Source organism: Gavia stellata, chromosome 19, assembly GCF_030936135.1.
Source record: "Gavia stellata isolate bGavSte3 chromosome 19, bGavSte3.hap2, whole genome shotgun sequence".
NCBI lineage: Eukaryota > Metazoa > Chordata > Aves > Gaviiformes > Gaviidae > Gavia > Gavia stellata.
This window is the reverse complement of record NC_082612.1, coordinates 142,386-160,497: the sequence shown is the minus strand read 5'-3', so window position 1 is coordinate 160,497 and position 18,112 is coordinate 142,386. Positions and strand designations below refer to the sequence as shown.

The following is an 18,112-nucleotide window of genomic DNA, read 5'->3' as shown; positions in this document are numbered from 1 at the left end:
TCTATCTGGCAGGAGTTTTTGCGGTGGTCCTTCAGGTCTCATAACCTCAGGAGAGTTGAAATGTGTATGTGATCGCATAGCAAATGTTCGCGAACCCCACAGCAGCTACTAGAAATCGCTGTCGTCATACCCGGAGTTCAACCCTCCTGGGTTTTGTATCAGAGTATGTTCCTCCTGTGTTTTTTGATTTCTGCTTGCTCTCTCCTTTGCCTTTCTTGTCTCTCCTAGGCTTCATCACAGCTGGCATCAAGAGAACTGACGTTTTGTCAGTTTTAGTAAACTGTGCCCGTTGGTACCTTGGTGCAAATGAATTCAGGGAAGAGCTCATTGTGCTCCTTAGGGAGAAGGCGGCGGCTGTAGACGTTAGCACTGGTCGGCCCCTCTGCACCTGCCAAACACAGCTCGTTTTCCAGCTGCCCAGAAGGCCAAGGAGTAGTAAGGGGAGGCTTCGGGAAAGCAAACACTTGCTTGTGTCAGCAGGATCACTGCCTTGAAGTTGTTATTATGGAAGTAAAGGTGACCCCAGAGCACAGGAGGTGATGTGTTCATTTCAGTCCTTGCCGTTCTAGAGGAGGGCTGTTAAATTCTATGCAACTTGTTGCTTTTTTAAGGTGTTTGTTGATTCCCATGTAGCTAGGTAGTCTGGTGCAGAATAAGGACATTCTGGTATCATAGTGAATTGTGTAAATGTATCTCCTTAGGGAAGGACTTGTCTAGATAACAAAGTCTCTTAACGTAAATTACTCTGGGGGGTTGTTGCCGAAGAGCGGAAGAGTCCAGCGTAGCCCTGGCCCTGTGGTTTGCCTCAATGACTGGAGCTGTAGGTTGTCAAAACATCGTATTTGCCAAGGCAGTGGGACATCCTGGGGTGAGCACAGGTTATGTCTGTTAAGAACAAAATAACGCTGAGTTTTGTAGATTTGCTGGCCAAGACAGACTCTATGTCTTGTGAGACAAAGCCTTGATCCAAGGAAGGCCGCTCAGGCCGCTCTGCTGGGTCGTGCGCCCCCAGCTAGAGCCCCGTGCGGCGCCCAGGCCGGGGTGCCTCTGCTCATCCAGCAGCGCAAGCAGGGAGATCTGTTTTCCTCATTTAATCTCCCAGGCTGTTTTTGACAGCCTGTCTGTGTGACCTTCCCTCAGCTGCAGTCCCCAGGCCTGCGACCAGCATGCCTGCGCTCTGTTCACATTGCCAGCACGCTCCCTCGGCCATGTCTTCAACAGCGGCTTTGGAGACATCTGGTTTGCTGAAGTTGAGCTATTCGTCTAATCCCAAAGCTACATGTGAGTCCTGTTTTATAATCCCCCCAAGAAAAAATGTAACTGCAAGAGGTTCTGCAACCGTTATCTGCACCAAAGGGGCGGCACGGATCATGTTTTACTCTTAGGTCAGTGGAAAATAGGAAAAGATTTGGAATTTAAAAAGTTATTTGCTTATATTTTTTCCATATAATTGTAAGAGGTCTTTTCTCTTGGTTTTTTTTCTGTCAAAAGAAAGCAAAAAAACCCCCCAAAAAACCAACTCCCCTCAAGTTCAAAGACATGCAAATGAATCCTTTACTATTTTTACAGTAATTTTTCTCCACTGGAAAACAAATTATATAAACAGACTTCTAAAAAGAAATCCCCTCAGAACCGGGCAGAGGAAGTGTTCCTCTGGTACGACTTGAAATAAAAAAGCAGCACACCTGCCTCCAGCTGGTTTCCCTGCGACGCATGTCTCGCGCGGCCCCAGCTACGTGAAGTCATTTCCAAGTCAAACAAGTAGCAATTTTTAAGTAGCACCTAAAGAGGAACGAGGCCAGGCCTTGCCAGCAAAACCCCAGCCCCTAAAGGTTCCCGCTGCACAGGCTTTATTTTCCTTTCCCTGACCCATTTGCACAGAGTTGTTAGTGATGGCCTGGCCTGCCTCCCTGTACCGTTAATAAATAGCAAAGCAATAATAAATAGCAGGCAGCTGACACCCCGAGACACCTGCAGCACGCTGAACACTGGGGGATTGTTCATCCCGCAGGACCCGCGGGGCTGGGCGCCACGGGGAGACTTCTTCTGGCTGGGTGTCTGCCCAGACACATGCGGTTGAGAGAAAGTCAAGCAGGACAGGTCTGGGGCCCTGAAAGGTTTCTTGGCCAATTCATAGAAGATACATGGGTGGTTGTTTTCCTTTTTTTTTTTTTCCTTGCCGTCAGAGGAAGAACAAGGATGACCACGATGAGAATACAGGAGCCCTCTGTGCAGCGCTGCTGTTGTCTTGGGGGCAGGCTCCTCCGTGGAAATCCAGTTGGTACAATGTTTGGGCAGTCCCTTTCGCTGACTTTAAGGCATACCCTTATTATTCTAGTTTCTCATGCCTCACTACTTATTTATTCATAAATTTGGTGTTTGCCAGGGAAAATAATTTGATGCCCTTCTGATGGAGCAGGGGCAGGAGCGCAAATTGAGAAAAAAAAAAAAACAAAACACCACACCCCAAAACCCTTAAGCAATGTTTATGGGCTTTTGAAAGTTGAGATTGTTGGAAAAAAAAGGCTGCATTTCTTCTCACATACTTTCCAGGCTGAAATCTTTTGCTAGATTATCTAATGGTTTACCTGTCTAATAATTACACAGCTTTTACACGATTTAGCAGGATAAATAGAAATGTAAGTTTTCAGTGAATTGGCTAGGAAAGTGACTTGAATGTCTGCATTTCTTTCTGCACGTCTTACGGTACCATGTGTGAGTGGCAAACCTGTATTTACTTTTGCAAACTTGGAACTTGACCGTATGTTCAGCTACGCTTGCAATAGCTTCTGTTGTCTGACACACAACACATTCTTCAGCTCACAGGGAAGAGTTAATCAAAAAACCTAATAGACTAGTTTTAAAATCCCCTGGTTTAGGAAATGCTTGAGCTGCAGGTTGGTGGGGTTAGGATACTGCATTGGGGAAGCAGTGTTACACACCTGCCCTGTTGTTCTGTATTTTCCCAGACACCTATTGTCGGTCCCTTCAGGGACAGGAACAGATTTTGGTGGACTTCAGTCTGCCAGTTTTCTGGTTTTGTCGCCCCAGGACAGAGCTTTCCCAGGATCAGAGCACTGCCTTTACCATCAGCCAGCAAATCCCCTTTAACGAGTGGTGTTTTGCCTTGGTGTGTCCTTGTTATGGAGGGACCATAGGACTGGAGCTTGTAAAGACTTGGTAGGATGCACTTAGCGTACAGTTCTCTGGGTTTTTGTATAGACAGGGTACAGAACAAGATCATTTCTCTGGTGTAAAGTAATGGTAGTCTTGATCCAGGAAAGATGCCTTTCCTGCCTCATTTAGCCAGACTTGGCTATTGCTATTCACGTACAAGCTGCAGAAATTGGCCTCGGTGTCAAAAACAAGTAGCCCCCGGGCCCTTGCCAAACCTGTCGCCTGTGTGTAACGGGGTTATCTCAGCCTCTCTAGCTCTTGCTGCGGCTTTTGACGGGGTCCTGCACAGCCTCGTCTCCTAATAACATCTCCTCGGCCCCTCGGGCCCCTGCAGCGCAGAGGGGCTGGAACAGTGGAGGCTGGTGGAGTTCACTGACTGCTGTCACTGCATGCTCAGGAGGATTTCTGTCTGACTTTCCTTCAGGCACAGGAATAAGGACGCTTTTTCTCACACGTCTTCAAGAAGACTTGGAGAATATAAGTCAGTCAGCTTTCCTTCCAGTGATTCCTGAGTTGAGACTGTTTTTTCCTGCTAGGGATGCTTGACATCTCATATCAAAGTTACTATTATGATAGAGCATCAACTGTAATGATGATTTGGAATATATATATATATATATTTGTTGACATGCAAGAAGCACTGACTTGCTACTGACAGTGAAATATGTGGCTATCAAACACACTCTGAGCTCATGTATTCGAAGTAAAATGAGAGGAGAAGCTCATGGTGCTTTTTTCCTTCTGGTTTGTTTCAGTGCTAAACTAATGTTGGCACTGAAATGCCAAAAAAAAAAAAAAAGGCATTTAGCTGAGGAAAACAGGAACTGATGAAAGTTGAATACAAGCAGAGCTCAAACAGAGCTCAGCAGTGGGGCAAATACTGAGAAAATGGTGAAACCAACAGGGAATTTCAGAATATTTAACTAGAGACTTTCCTGCAAGGCAGTTTGTTTACCAAAATAAGTTTCAAAGTTGCTATTTTAAAGGAATGAAATGTCATGGAAGGGTCTGATCGACAAAGGATCTTTTTTGTGACATTTTCCCTGTTCCTTAAAGTCTCTCTTTCCAGATGTCTTCCGTGCAAGGCCATCTGTGGCTGTAGCTTTGGAGTACGTACTCAGCCTGTGCTTTTTCCCTGGTCTCCCCGCAACAGGGAGCTGCACTGGCCCCGCATCCCCCAAATCCTTCATCCTGCTTCTCGGCTGGACACCACGGAAAAACTGTGGGCTGGGGCTTGGTGGAGGGGTTTGGAAGAAGCACGCAGGACCTCAGTTTCTGAGGCAGGCATGAAGTGTCATCCTGTCCCAAGCAGCTCGAAACCCCGTGTTGTTCCTTTCACCTCTTAGGCATCACGGCAGTCATGACAAGGTGCTACACGATTTCCCGCTGTGGCACACGGCAGGTTCAGTGGAGTCGCTCTTAGCCAGCACCTTAGTGGAGAATGCTGTTCAGAAAGATTTTGTTTGTTCGAGCGAGCGTGAACAGGCTGAGATGGCAGCTCTTCTGTGCTTTCTTGGGTATTCTTCCCTCAGCTTTCTCTCTTCATGTACTGAGGTGGTTTTTGGGTTTGGCTTTGTGTTTTTGAATTTACTAGAAGGCTTGTAGTTCTTCAGTAGCTTTAGAGAAAAGCTTGCTTCCAAAAAGACTCAGGAAGAGCCTGCAGTTCTCTTTTTTTGATAGGTCTTAATTAGAAAACAACCTGCCTTTCCCTAGTCCTACACTTAAATTCAGGTGGGGTGAGGAGTCCTGCACTGGCTTTTCTTTTTTTTTTTTCCTTTTCTTTCTTGTTGTGTTCCCCCCCCCCCCCCCCCCTTAAATAGAGACAACTGCCTTCATACTTCTGCTTCTTTCTTCCTTGCATCTCTTCATTCTGCTCAGAGGATCACCTGCAGTAACTATCCCTCATTGACCCGGAGAGCAAATGCTCCTCTGCCAGGAAAACGTGCCTTGTTCCATGTTAGCTGAACCCAAAGGCTGTGGCTACCTTCTCGCTGCTAACACTGACTTCTTATGTCTGTTTCAGCAAATTTTAGGTTCTGTGTGCATTTCTGTTTTCAATAAGCTCCTTTAATGCTAACAGAATTAATCTAAACTCACACTCTCAGCAGGCTGTTCTCAGCCAGAATATTGTTTTCAAACTGAGACAACACCCTGTTTACATAGATAAGCAAATTCACAGTCCACAGAGCTTCTTCCAGTTGGAGCAGCTGCTGAACACTTAACAGTAAGGGACTGGGAAGCACATGTTTCACACACATAGCAAACATTTCTTCTTCTGAAGGGTAACCTTTTTTCTTTTTTTTTTTTTTCCCCTGTAGAGTTGAACGCTAGAACGTCTGCTTCTTGGCCAGCCATTCTTTCCCACAAACGCTGCTTCCCAGGTTCAAAAAAGCTTGGTTAGGTTATTGTGTGTGCATGTGTCTCGGTGCCTGTGTTTCTGAAATACGCTCAGAACCACACCAGGGGAACCCAGGGGACTGCTAACCATGGCAAACTCTGCTGAGGACCAGTGACTGACGCCCCAGCTGCTGCTGCGGAGCAGTGCCATGCGGCCAGGCCCGAGGGCCGTCACTGCGGGCAGCGCAGCTGCTGGGCTGCGCTTCCGCCGGCTGCTCTGCGGTGCTGCTGTGCTGGCCAGGGGCTGGAGCTCAGCAAGGGGCTACCTCCCCGTGTGAGCCAAGGCTCTGCAGTCTGAAGAGTCAGGGGCTGCTCTCGGGGCATGAGCGTGAAGGTGCCCGGCTGGACCGATGGAAACAGTGCGCACTCACGGTCGAAGAATTTGGCCCCAGTGACAGAGAAACACATTTTCTGTGTTTCGGTTGCTTATTTAAATTGTCGTAACGAGTGGGCTGCTTTTCTTACATCCTCAAACTGCGCAGGTGTTTGGGTGGGAAGGTGCAGGCTGTGCGCAGCAGAGCTAGGGTTGAATCTAGACATGAGTACCTGGCTGGTGAGAGCAGCCTTGCTCTCGGGATCTTTCTGAGGTGCCTCGAAAACGACCCCTGAATGCTGCATCTGATGGCCTTTGTCCAGCACACAAATGCACAGAATACAGATGGTCTTAACAAAAGCCTGAAGTCCTTCAGCACGGCAGTCGTCTTCTTATCCCTGTGAAAGCTATGCGCTGACAGCTGAGGTGTTGGGCCTGGAGTAGTAATTCTATCAGCTGTGTGGGCTGCTCTCGGTGCGGTTCCTGCAGCACCAGCAGGAACTAGGTCTTTGTGAACCACAGAAGAGTTCTACCATTTGGTACAAAGTACAGCACGTATTGCTTTACGTTACAGCACGGTCTTTGTCTCTGTGCTTCTGCTAACTAAATAAAATACTCAGAGTACTTCTGCGTGCTCTGGTGTCCCAGCTTTGCACCAGGCAGTGCTCTCTGGGGCTGGAATCTGGCGTTTAGGTGCTAAACAAGCAAAGCGTGTAGAGATGCTATCTAAGTTGTATGGTCAGAGCTTGAAGATGCTTTAAGTGAGGAAAAAAAGCCAAGGCAAACATAAATTTTACATTTGTGTGAGCGTGTGGAAGGAAAGGATCTCTTCTCTTTTTTTTTTTTTTCAAATTTGCATTTACCTTTAGACCACGTCCTGCTTATTTTGGATAGGTGAGAAGAAAGCAGGCTATAGGCTGCTGTGATCCTGTGCTTACTCGCAAAGTCCTTGTTTTTTCTTCTTTTGTACAGTAATAGGCAGGTAAAAGATGCGTGTTTCCCGAAAGCCGGCTTGCCGTTTTTGAGCATAGGAGAAGGACACTGAAGTAATCTCAAGCATGCTACAAGTTTTAGAAACATTTCAAAGTTAGCATAAAGTAGAGAATGGTATTTCCACACGAAAATCTGGGAATGTGCCCAGAGCGCGTTCTAGGCTTGCTTTAGTGGTGGTCCAGTCTCTCTACTAGAAGGACAACGTATTTCTGCTGTACCCCACCCCCTTCACCCAAAATCACATTGCGCAGAAGGTAAAATCCCAGCCTGAAAGCCTACGTTTTACGCTATTTTCACTCCCAGCTAGCCAAAAGAACAGGTCAGCAATTCATTCCTACTTGCAAAGCAGAAATCGTAATAGCATCTGTTTTAAAGATACAGAGGTGAGGCCCTTTCTCTGACTACTGTTGTCCACTGGTATTTCTATTAGCTGTAACGTGATCTGCAGGTGGCAAATAAGGCCAAACGCTATGCAACAAAAATAAATTGCTACTCATTAAAAATATATTTCGACTGGTAATGTATTTTACGCCTGTCCCTTTCAGCCTAATTGTGCTTGTTCCCCTGAGTCCCCACCTGTGGTATTGTCCACATGAAAAGAGCTTCCTCAGTGAATTAGTAATTGGCTCCTAAATATTGTCTGTCTTTACTTTCCTGTCATCTGCTCTCAGTTTGGCATGCTATTAAAGGACTCGCATTACGAGACTGTTTCATAAGACAGCAGGGCTGGTCTCTTTATATTCCCATATATTCTCTCTCCTCAGCTACGGTGCACTTGCACATGTCTGCGTCGTAATAATTTCAAAGAAAGCTGAATCATGGCACACTCCACTTCATTTGCCATCTTGTAGGTCCCAGTCCAGCAAAGCCCTTGGATGCAGTTAAAAACTGGCTGTAATTAGTGCGTAGCATGTGCCCATAAACTGTGCTGAGGAGGTGCTGAAAGAAAAGCCTGTATTAAAACGTTTTCTTTCAGAGTAGCCATGTTCTGCTCTAAGGATAGAGGAGAGGCAAGGGTTTCGGGAGAGCTAAAAGTTTTTGTAAGATAATTGATGCCCATACCTTTTAATCCCTAATAAGTACCTGTTTTATTTCCCCTCCCAGGGATATTAATTGGTCTTACAAACGATGTTGGCCCTCACTGTACGCTTTGCTAGCGCAGGAAAAAGGCCTGAGCTCTGGGGAGCTCGTTTGCAGCATCACCTTATGAAAACATGAAGACAGCCTTCTGGTACGCGGGTAATTATCACGAATTTGAGGTCTCTCTTGGAAGGCTTATCTGTATCAATAGCTTTTCTTTCATAAGCAGCATTACTCAGCAGCAGACTAAGATCACAGGTCGGACTAACCCCGCAGTATGGCAGTGCAGGGCAGATACTCACCAATTCCTCCAAGAGAAGAGTGGGGCACGGAAGTGTGATGTGTTTGGCAGGTCCCTTGGTTCCACCCTAGCGCTCTAACCAGAGCGAAATGATTCTTCAGGTGTGGAATATTTCAAAGAGCCAGATTTAGCTTAATGTGAGGAATGGATTTCTTTCTGTTAATGTTAACAAAATAGGAAAAAATGCAAGGAAATTCTCCTCCAACCCAGCAAGTCTGATCAGCGCTCACCAGTGTCAGTGGAAGCAGGTCTTCTGTATTGGATGAACGTTGAACCTGTCTCACGATGCATACAAACACGCCCCACATGATGGGCAAGTCCTGGCACTTAGGTGTCCGTGGTAAGGTCTTGTTGGGAATCAAAACCAGTTTTAAGGAAAACGTTTCAATGTATGAAGTAACATATATATGAGTGAATCATTGGCAGGTGGTGTTTGGTTGGGCTTTCTTAAACTTAAAAGTTCACAAATGGAACTAGACCCCAACACAGACAATACTTTGTCGTCTGGAAATTGTGCACAGAATAGTTGTTTCCTTTAAAGATAAAGGTGGAAGGCCTTCATGGTTGCACAGTCCTGCCTTTTAAGCAGATGATTTCAGTAGCTTTTGAAGCACAGCTTGAAGAACATGCTTCAAAACCTGGGAAAACCCAATACCCAAATCCGCCCAGTTATGGGCCGGACTCTTACCCGGCCTAACGCTAGTGATGTTTAAGCAAACTGTAAGCAGGAGATAAATGTAATTTGTGCCTCTCCTAAAATCCTTTTGTACTCCATCAGCCGTATATAATGCCATTAGTATATGTGAGAATCGAGTCTGTAGTGTTTACAAATGATGGCCGAAGGAAGGCTGTATTTGTATTTTTACTGCCTGAACAGCTTTTCTGGCTTTCCTTTTTGTCTTCCGTGGATTTGGAGCACAACACGAAGATCACGCGCTTTTGTTTCATTGCTTTGATTGAGCTGGATGAAACCGCCCTGAGGTTGCTGTTCAAATTAGAAGTGCGTGCAGGAGGCTGGATTGGATCTTCATGATCGATTGGGCGTGTGCTGCGAACAAGAAGGCCCACTCAGTACATACAATATTTGTCAGTATATGGATTTATAGGCAGCAGTGTGTACCATAGAGTCCAACTTGCAAAAGTTTTGTAGTTTAGGTTTGGTCCAGAAAAATTCTCAAAATATTATCCAAATTAACTGAACCTCTAGTATTTGGGGAAAAAAAATAAATACGAGCATTGAACTCAAAATCAAACGCCTTAGTGCATCGAGTTTCTACCTGTGCTGGAAGTACTCCAAAGTTGATCTTCTTCCCATGTTCGTCGCTATCTAAGTGGCCTACTTCAAATGTTTCTAACTGACAGCGTACGACTCGGTTTTGAGCTGGGGGAAGTCAGTGCAAATTTTTAGTTTATTTTGGTGATCGCTGGGTGGGCGAAACACACTTACTGGAATGCTCTCGCAGGGCTGCATATTACAAAGCAAACAGTGATAGTAATAGAATTGTACAAATATTCCCTGTAGTTAAGAAGATCAGTAAAAGTCTGGGTAAATTGCTTATTCACAGTGGTTTGCTCGGTTTCTTTAATCTGGTTTGAAGTATGACAGGTTGGTATTAGTCTTTTCCAAGGATCACGTACATGTGCTCCTGAAGAAAGTGTCCCCATATGTAGTATAGCCAAGTGCAGCTCCTTAAAAATGTTATGCTTTTGTCTATAGGAAGCAGCAGATGCAAATTATTTTGGAATAATCAGAGCATTAGCATCCCACAGTATTTGTCTACTGTAAAAACATATCGCTGGAGGTGGAAGCGAGAAAGATAAGCAGGGAGATGTAGGATCCTATTCTGTTCCACGTGACAGTTTCCTGATCTTGAACTTTACCCACCACCTCAGCTTCTCCCCCGTGGAGAGATTTATATATTTATAAATATATAATACATAAATGTAAATATATGGAGAGATTTATATTTATCCCCTATAAATACTGCATCTCCCTTCTCTAGCATCTGACCAGAAGAGAGGGAAAAGGAGCTCCATGTTGCTAGATGATTGTTGTAGGTCCCTTGCAAATGAACCACTCTGTTCTATTGTAGTAATTATAAGTCAGTTTATCCCAGTTGTAAATAGGCTCAGTTGTTAGGCCCAAAAGCTATATGTAAGCGTACCTTTCAAACCCCCTCTTAAATTGAAGGTTTTTTCACTTTTCACCATATAGTAAGTTCCTGAAAACTCGCAGATGGGTGTAAAGCACAAACTCTGTGCTTGTTGTGTGAGAGACGAATCAGAAGAGTAATGAAGAGACCTTTAGGAGAAGATTTTCCTGTTCGTGGGTTTTACGGTATTTTTATTCTCTCTTTCAGTTACTTTTTAGTCAGGAGCGTAATCATTTTGGAAGGGAAGAGGGCAAATTTGTACAAGTCGTCTCAGGGGCAAAAAGGTGTGACGCAATTAAAAAGTTCAGAATAAGTTAAGAAAATTCAAACTGGTTGGTAGTTTAATGAATGAATGCTTATAGGTGGTTAGAAATTAATCACAGATGAGGAAAGAAGAGAAAAAATGTTGACAGATGAGAAGGATCAAAGGCCTTTAGTTTTGAGGAGGAGGCCTCAAAAGTGTAGCTTTAACGTAGAACATGTTTGTTTAGATATTCTGGTTGCTCCCTTAGAGTTCGTAAAGCCGTTTTGATGGTAGTCTCTATGCTTGCCTGTAGTTCCATGGTGATTTATAGCTGATAATATGTGAACATAATTTTAGGAGATTATTTTTATAAGCAGAAGAGTCTTGAAAGGCAGCCCTCTGTTTAACATTGCAAATAATACTGTAGCATCTGCTAGCTTTTTTAAATGATCGGATCATACTGTGCAAGTCACGGCGTTCATTTACAACTATCTTTTCTGAAGGACGATGAATCTTTTTTTCAGATGCGTGACATACACCTAGTCTTGTATCGAAGTGTGGGTGGAGTGTAGAGTTTCCTTGCTGTGTGCTGGGGACAGGCTTATTTTTCTCATTGCCTCATGTCTGCGCTTACCTAGCTCTCCTCTCTCGCATAAATCGGTTGTTCAGAATGGGGTCCTGGGGATAGGGGGGAGATGTGCATTTCGAGACGGTTAGATGTTTGCAGGAGATTATTCTGGCTCATCCAACAGTGTTGATAGTACAAAATTGCAAAATGAGCAACACATGTTTTGATGGAATTAAATGTGAAATTGGAAAAGGAAACATGTCTCAAGAATAACAAAGGCTTGCCAGATGAACCATTACACTCTACATACGTGCTGCTGTTAAAATAAAAAATCTTTTTTGAAAGGCTTCCATGTGGTATTGTTTCCATTTCCCCCCCATTCAGAAGAGAAGTATCACTTGATTTCAGCTGAGTAAAAACAAACGTGTGTACAGCTAACAAATACTGTTATAGTTCACCAACCTAATAAGCTCTACGCTCAGCGTTTCATTTTTCTTATGTGGACCCCAGGATGCAAGAACCATTCTGTCTTGCAAGTCCACATCCCAACAGATCTTTTTCTTTTTGTGTTGTGGTAGTGTGTGAAAAAGAATTGCCTTCTACCAACCTATTCTCTGTTCAGTTGGAAAATAAAGCAAATAAAAGGTCAAGGAAGAGAGAAGGAGTAGAGAGTAAGTGGGAAGCAGGGTTTCCCAGCAACAAGTGGTGTAGAAAGCCATCCCATCAGCGCCTTTGTCCATGACGTGCATCTTGGCAGCAGCAGAGATGTTCTTCCAGTGTTACAGCCCTAAGGCAGAAAGTAATCTCTTGCAGCCAGAACCGCTGCTGAATGTGCCGCTGGCCTCCAGATGCTCGATACCACCTTCAATTCAGCTCTGACACGTGGAGGTGCAACAGCTATATGGGTAATTTGTTCTACTTGTAGCCAGCCTGCTTTAGTCAGCTTTATTTCTCGGCACAGATTCTGTTTTGCTGTTTGCTTCCTTGTACTTAAATTATCATATTTTTGTTCTGGAACTCATTAGCTGTTAGGAATGAAACAGTACAGGGGTTGTCTTGAAAGAGAGAGGTCTGGCAAAGTCTGCTCTTGTTCTCTGGTCATAGCACGGAATAGAGAGGTGTATGGTAACCAGTTTCCAGTCCGTCATCTTTCTGAAAAGCTAAAAATCTGTTGTGAATATTAAGTTGACTAAGTTTTGCTTTGGCTGTAGAGGTACATCCCAAATGAAATAACATTCTCGCGCTTCCTACTTTGGTCTAGTAATTAGCGCACGGACAGTAGCGTTGTAAAATGGCCAAAACCACCATTGCTTAAAAATAGGCATCCAATGGCATTAGGCTGCTGTAGGATTGTGTGCGTGGGGCTGGCAAATACGGGCCGGGACCTGTGGGAAAACCCTTCCGAAGAGGCAGCAGGAAACGTGGGGAATACATGAGGGCATGTTGCGTGACGCTGCATTTGCATTTATTTTTACTGCAATGCTGCCAAGCTTGTGTTAAGAATATGCCGTAATATGCCATAATTTAAGCGTCTTGACTCCTAACAGAAGCCTGGCCCAGGTGAAGCTGAAAATGTTTATATACTCTCTAAATACGTTTTTGTACGGAAATCTCTGCACGTATGTGTGTTTCATATTCTTCATTTGTGGCCGCCTTTGTGTTTTCCAGTCCATAATATTCATTCGGGACCGAAATTCTCGTTGCCAAGAGGTGTCTGCATACATTGACTATGCACACAGACTGACAACAGATGATTTTGAAGTCTGCTTCAGTGGGAAGAAAAGACTTTTTCCTCGGAACACTGATCTGAGGTATTTATCTTGACTTTGTTTTCATTTATTTGTATGTAGGCAATATATAGAGAAAGATTTAAATGAGTTTGAGTAGCAAGATAGCTTATGAAAGTGCTTCTCACTGAAAGGCAAACACCATGGATGGGAATTAGTTGCGGAGAACAGTTTTAAGAAGGGTCCCTGTCAGATTTATTTAGTCCAGAGCATAAAACTTAACCAGGATATTACAACCTTTGCCTGCCTCTGCATCTCTCATTACCCTGAGGAGTCTGTAAATAGCGACACGCTTTGATCAGTAAGAGCACGCTTCTGGAGATGCCCCAGGTCACATAGCTGCAGTCAGTAATTGCCAGAACATCTCTAGCTTTGCGTACTCTCCACAGAGTCCGTGGGAGGATGCTTTGGTTTGAAAGCGGGCTGCCTGCAGAGGTCTTCTGGTGGCAAATAAGATGGTGTGTTACCTGTGAATAATGAGCAACATCATCAATGAGCATTTCCACTGAAGAATGTGTTTTCCTTAGAATACATCCTGTGCCTGAGCGCCCAAAGATTTACCTACGAGAGATGTTTGTGCCCTTCCGTTGGTGAAGGCCAAGTGGAAGAGGCTTGGTGCAGCAGAGCTTCAGCCTGACTGGGGCCTGGGACCACGCTTAGCACTGAAGCAGTATGTGATATGGCAGGCAGGTGCTGTAGACACGGGGGAAGAAATGGTAAAAATTTTAGTGGGCTGGTGGTGTGAATCATTACAGGAGTCTCCTCTTCCCTCATGTTAAAAGGTAAGAACCGGCAACAGATAGCTGCATTGTCATGCGCAGTTACTGTCTCCCGGTAAAAAGGTGTCCAGTACAAAGGAGTTAATCCAATTTTTCCATTTTCTGAGAGTGGTTTTCTGCAATGCATATTGCTGCAAATACTGTTCAGTCAAATTCTGGTATGTGTTACAGAGCGAGAAAGCAGGCATGAGTGTTGGAGGGGACAAGTGGGCTGGTGGCAGTTTTGTGTTATTCGTTCACGGGACAGCAGATGTCAGTCACGAGGCAGAGATACTGAAATATCGGCACTGCCTGAGCTGGAAAGCAAAAATCCTGATTTTTACGCTTCTAAATCACAGGGATGAAGAAGACATTTGCTGTTCATGACTGAACTAAGAACAGGAGTAAACGTAACGTTGTGTCTTCTTTGCATATTATGTCCTTTCTACATATTAGGATTTTATTAGTGACTTGTAAATAAGCCTTTTAAATAGTAGTTGTCATATCCAATAAGAAATGTCATTGTTGTATCCGGTAGGTGTGCTTAGTCCTGCTTATTCTGAGTGGAAAAAGTCTCATTTAATGTAGGTTTCAAGCTCTTCTTCCTTCCCTTGCGTCAAAACTAGGGTATACTGCAAACTTCATGGACAGTTCAGTACGTTCATTCTTTCTAGTGGTAGAATATAGCTTCAGGGTGATACTTCATTTTACCTCTTTGTTTAAAAAAAGGGGGGGGGTGGGGCTAGAACATTACTTGCATATGGAGTTGTGTAACTAGAATGTAACCCATTCACAACTGCATTTGAACGTTCCAGCTGAACATAAAGGGATGTTCAGATAAAGCATACTAGTGCCAGGAAGGGTAGTTTGTTTGATTTCTGTATGTGTATGAATATATGCGCTGTAGTTAATGAGGCTCACGTGTGTGTGTATATACATATATAAAATATATATATATATAACTATGCCTATATATACTGAAGTCTTGGGACATTGTACGCTGGCTAAAGAAAAAACCTTCACTTTATGATTAAACGATGTGGTTCTTCATACATCACATGTACAAATTGGCTTTTCGTAAAAGCGCCATCACGTCACAGAAAATCTCTAACCATGTTTATGTATTCTGTGGTCCACTGGAGCTGTCGAGCGCGTCATTTTGCATCAGTTAGGTGTCTTCGGAGCAGCGCGGTTCATTCCCACCGTGTCTCCCGTGGTTAACACTGAGAATGTTATTGGACAGGTGGAAGACAGGTATGAAGAAGCCCAGGAAGAAAGACTTGGCTAGTACTATACTGATTTGACGATACTTCTTGGCAGAGGACTTTTGATGTCCCCTGAAAACCTTTTTACTGAGTAGATACAAATATCCTGTTTCTTGCCTGGAGTCTTAAATTTGAACTTCACCTGCTTGGATCCTGTATTTGTAGTTGCATGTCAGGTTAAATACAGCTTTAGGATTAGACAAGTTGTAATTACATAGGCTGTCATCAAAACTGTCTTCAGCCATTCTTCAGTAATCTAAAAAGAATTTTCTTACAGGTAATTGTACATTTAATGGTCATCCCTCATCTTGGCAGCATTGCTCCTCTGCCTCTTTATTTTCTACCCAGCTTCTTCAAAACGTATCAAGAATGCTGTCTGTGAATGGGCATAATTTGACTGTATGTATAATCTTGTGCCTTCAGCTTTGAATCTCTTGTCGAGCTCCAAATGTAAGTCTTTCCATCACATTTCTCTTCCCTGGATACTTAAGTGTTTAGGCAGGTATAAGAATGACTATAGATGGCATATCTACTTCTCAGCCTGAAAGACTGGGTGAGTATTTCTGTCAAAAGCGGTCGTTCCTAAAAGTCATCACATCCACTGAAGTTGTTCCAAAATGCTGCCTTCTTTAAGAATAAGTCAGTTCGGGAAACTGCCTCACTCAGAGCTTTACAAAGCTCTTACTCTTGGTTATATTAACTCTTAGTCCCTTGGCACATTGTAAATCTTGGATTTTGCAGGAGAGGTTAGTATCTTGTGCAGAGCTATTAAATTATCTTTTAAATATGGAAATCCATACTTAGCTGTAACACATTTTTTCCTTAGCTGTCTGAGGCTGTCAGAAGATATTAAACTTGGTCTTAAGTACCCTCTGAATCAGATTCTTGTTCACAATACAAAGTAAAAATACTGTACAATTAAGTTAATGCGATGTTCATACTTCAAATCCAGCGGGTAGTATCAGAGGCTCTTGTATTTGATCTACGTGGTTCCTCTGAGTATTTTTGCCATTTTATTGCATTGCCCTGTCCGAGGGAGTATTATTTATATGACATAATCCTCATTTGGTTCCGGTTTATTAAATTAAAGGAATGTGTTAGGCAGTAAGTTCTTAAGAGGCCTGGAATCTGGACTGTAATTGAATCCATTCACTCTCAGCTAATTTATGTAATCTGATGAGAAACAAGTGTAATACAATTTGTTCAAAGAAAATGGAGAATGTTCACTCTGTGGAACCATACCAAAAAGTTCTCTGAATGAAGAAACACAGCAAAAGACGAAGTTTGGGCTCCCTTGTGTCTGATCAGCCGTACTTTGAGCATCTCTCCTAGTGAGTGAGGATGACATGAACGTCTTACGGTAGAATTGTACTATTTCAATGTTCCGTGAACTCCTGCCCTGGTTTTTCATTAGTTTTCTGTGGCAGCATGCTAGATATGGTATTTTTGATACTGTACGCTGTAGTGTTTTATCCTCACGCTTGGCTTGCGGTTGCAGTGTTTTCATTTCTTCTTAGTAGTGTGCACATTCTTTTCTAAACCAGAGCCAGGTAAGGAGCCATTTACTGTAGAGCATGGGTCCTAGATTTTTCCCCTGAACTAATGGTCTGAAATCACTTGCTTATCTCATCAACAGTGAAACTCGTTTGGTTTTGGCCCTGGCATGCATCAGTCTGAGCATGGGAGGTCCGGCATTCGGGGCTTTGTAGTGATGCACCTCGTCTGCGATAGAAGTGCATCATGACACATGGGTGCTTTCAGACACGGCATGTTGTTCTTTGTTATTGGCAAGAACCATCCCATCAGCTTCTGCCCTTCTCCTCTTGTAGTTCAGCTGTGGTCTGTTTTGGCTGCAAGTGGGCGCAGCATTTGGCAGTCATTCATTAACTGGGGTTGGAATTCCCTCCCATTTTATTGTCAGGTATATTCTAAGATACCATCTGTTAATCTGTAAAGACCTGTAGGCCAAATCACGGCCAGCGATACGTTCCCAAGCGTGGGGCATGACGCAACTTTTCCCTTCCCTGCTGTACGCCGTACCCTGCAGATTTGAGAGCAATTTGCAGAAGAGCGCTGCTCCTACCCCCGCCTACCCGGGCGAGAGCTTAGATGGAAGAAGTCGCGTTTTCACGCTTTGTGGCACGGGCGGTCCCACCGTGCCAGGCAGAAGATGTGCAGAGAACTTCTTCTCCCTCAAGGAGCAGGCTGCGGGAGCTGAACCGAACTCCAGCTGCGCCCCAGGAGCCGTGAGGCAGCAGTTCCCCCATGCAGGGGTTGTGGTAATTCCAGAATCCAGCCCGAAGTCTCTGGACTCTGGTTTCTCTCCAGCCAGGGCATGCTCTGTGGCTGCCTGTAAATTAACTGCTTACAGCGGCTAGAGGTAGGAGCAAGTCACGTGTGACAGGCAGCATGAGCTTGTACTTGATGACACCTCTTCTTGTGGGTCTCCATCCAGCTTTCGTCGAGCAGGATGCTGAATGGGCGTTAGAGGAGAACAGGCTCTATTTGTTTTGATGTTTTCTGTTTTGTTGGTCAGGAGGGGCTTTTTTGCAAACATAACAGGAGGTTGTCCTTGAGTTGAAAGATCCACAGTTAGCCATTTCTCCAGTTGCCGTGGTGGTGTGTTTACTTCAGTTGGCTCTGAAAGGGAAATCCTTTGGTAGCTCACTCTTGGTGTACATCTGTGGACGCCATTCATCGTCCGTTTGGCGTGTCGCTCTCCAGCTACCCCAGCTGATGCAAGAGAAGTCTGCTTCTCAGTAGCGTTGAATGCCTGCAAATGAGAAGCTCATTACTGTCTTTAATGATCGGATGCTGTGGATATAGACCACAAGTTAAGTCCAAACTTCATTTCAGGAAAAAGGTAAAAACATCTGGAGTTTCCAAAATGTGCAATCCGCCAGTCTTGGAGAGGATTAGACAGACTCCACTGCCTAATTTGCAGGGATTACCATACTGCTAGTAATATTACAGTGTGAAAGAATTCACGGTTCAGAAAAAAATACCTCTCTTGAACATTCCAATTTCGGAAGGACTTTGCCGTGACTGATAGAGTAAACTTTGTTGGATCTTTTAG

General features: G+C 44.2%; 1 protein-coding gene across 1 annotated transcript in view; it reads left to right on the top strand.

Annotated features, from left to right (window-relative positions):
- The window catches only part of CFAP299 (cilia and flagella associated protein 299), a 227,489-nt gene that overhangs the window by 184,287 nt on the left and 25,090 nt on the right, over positions 1 to 18,112 (top strand). The window contains exon 5 of the mRNA XM_059826713.1: positions 12,895 to 13,037. Coding sequence (XP_059682696.1) covers positions 12,895 to 13,037 — 143 coding nt within the window. The remainder of the gene's footprint in view (positions 1 to 12,894; positions 13,038 to 18,112) is intronic.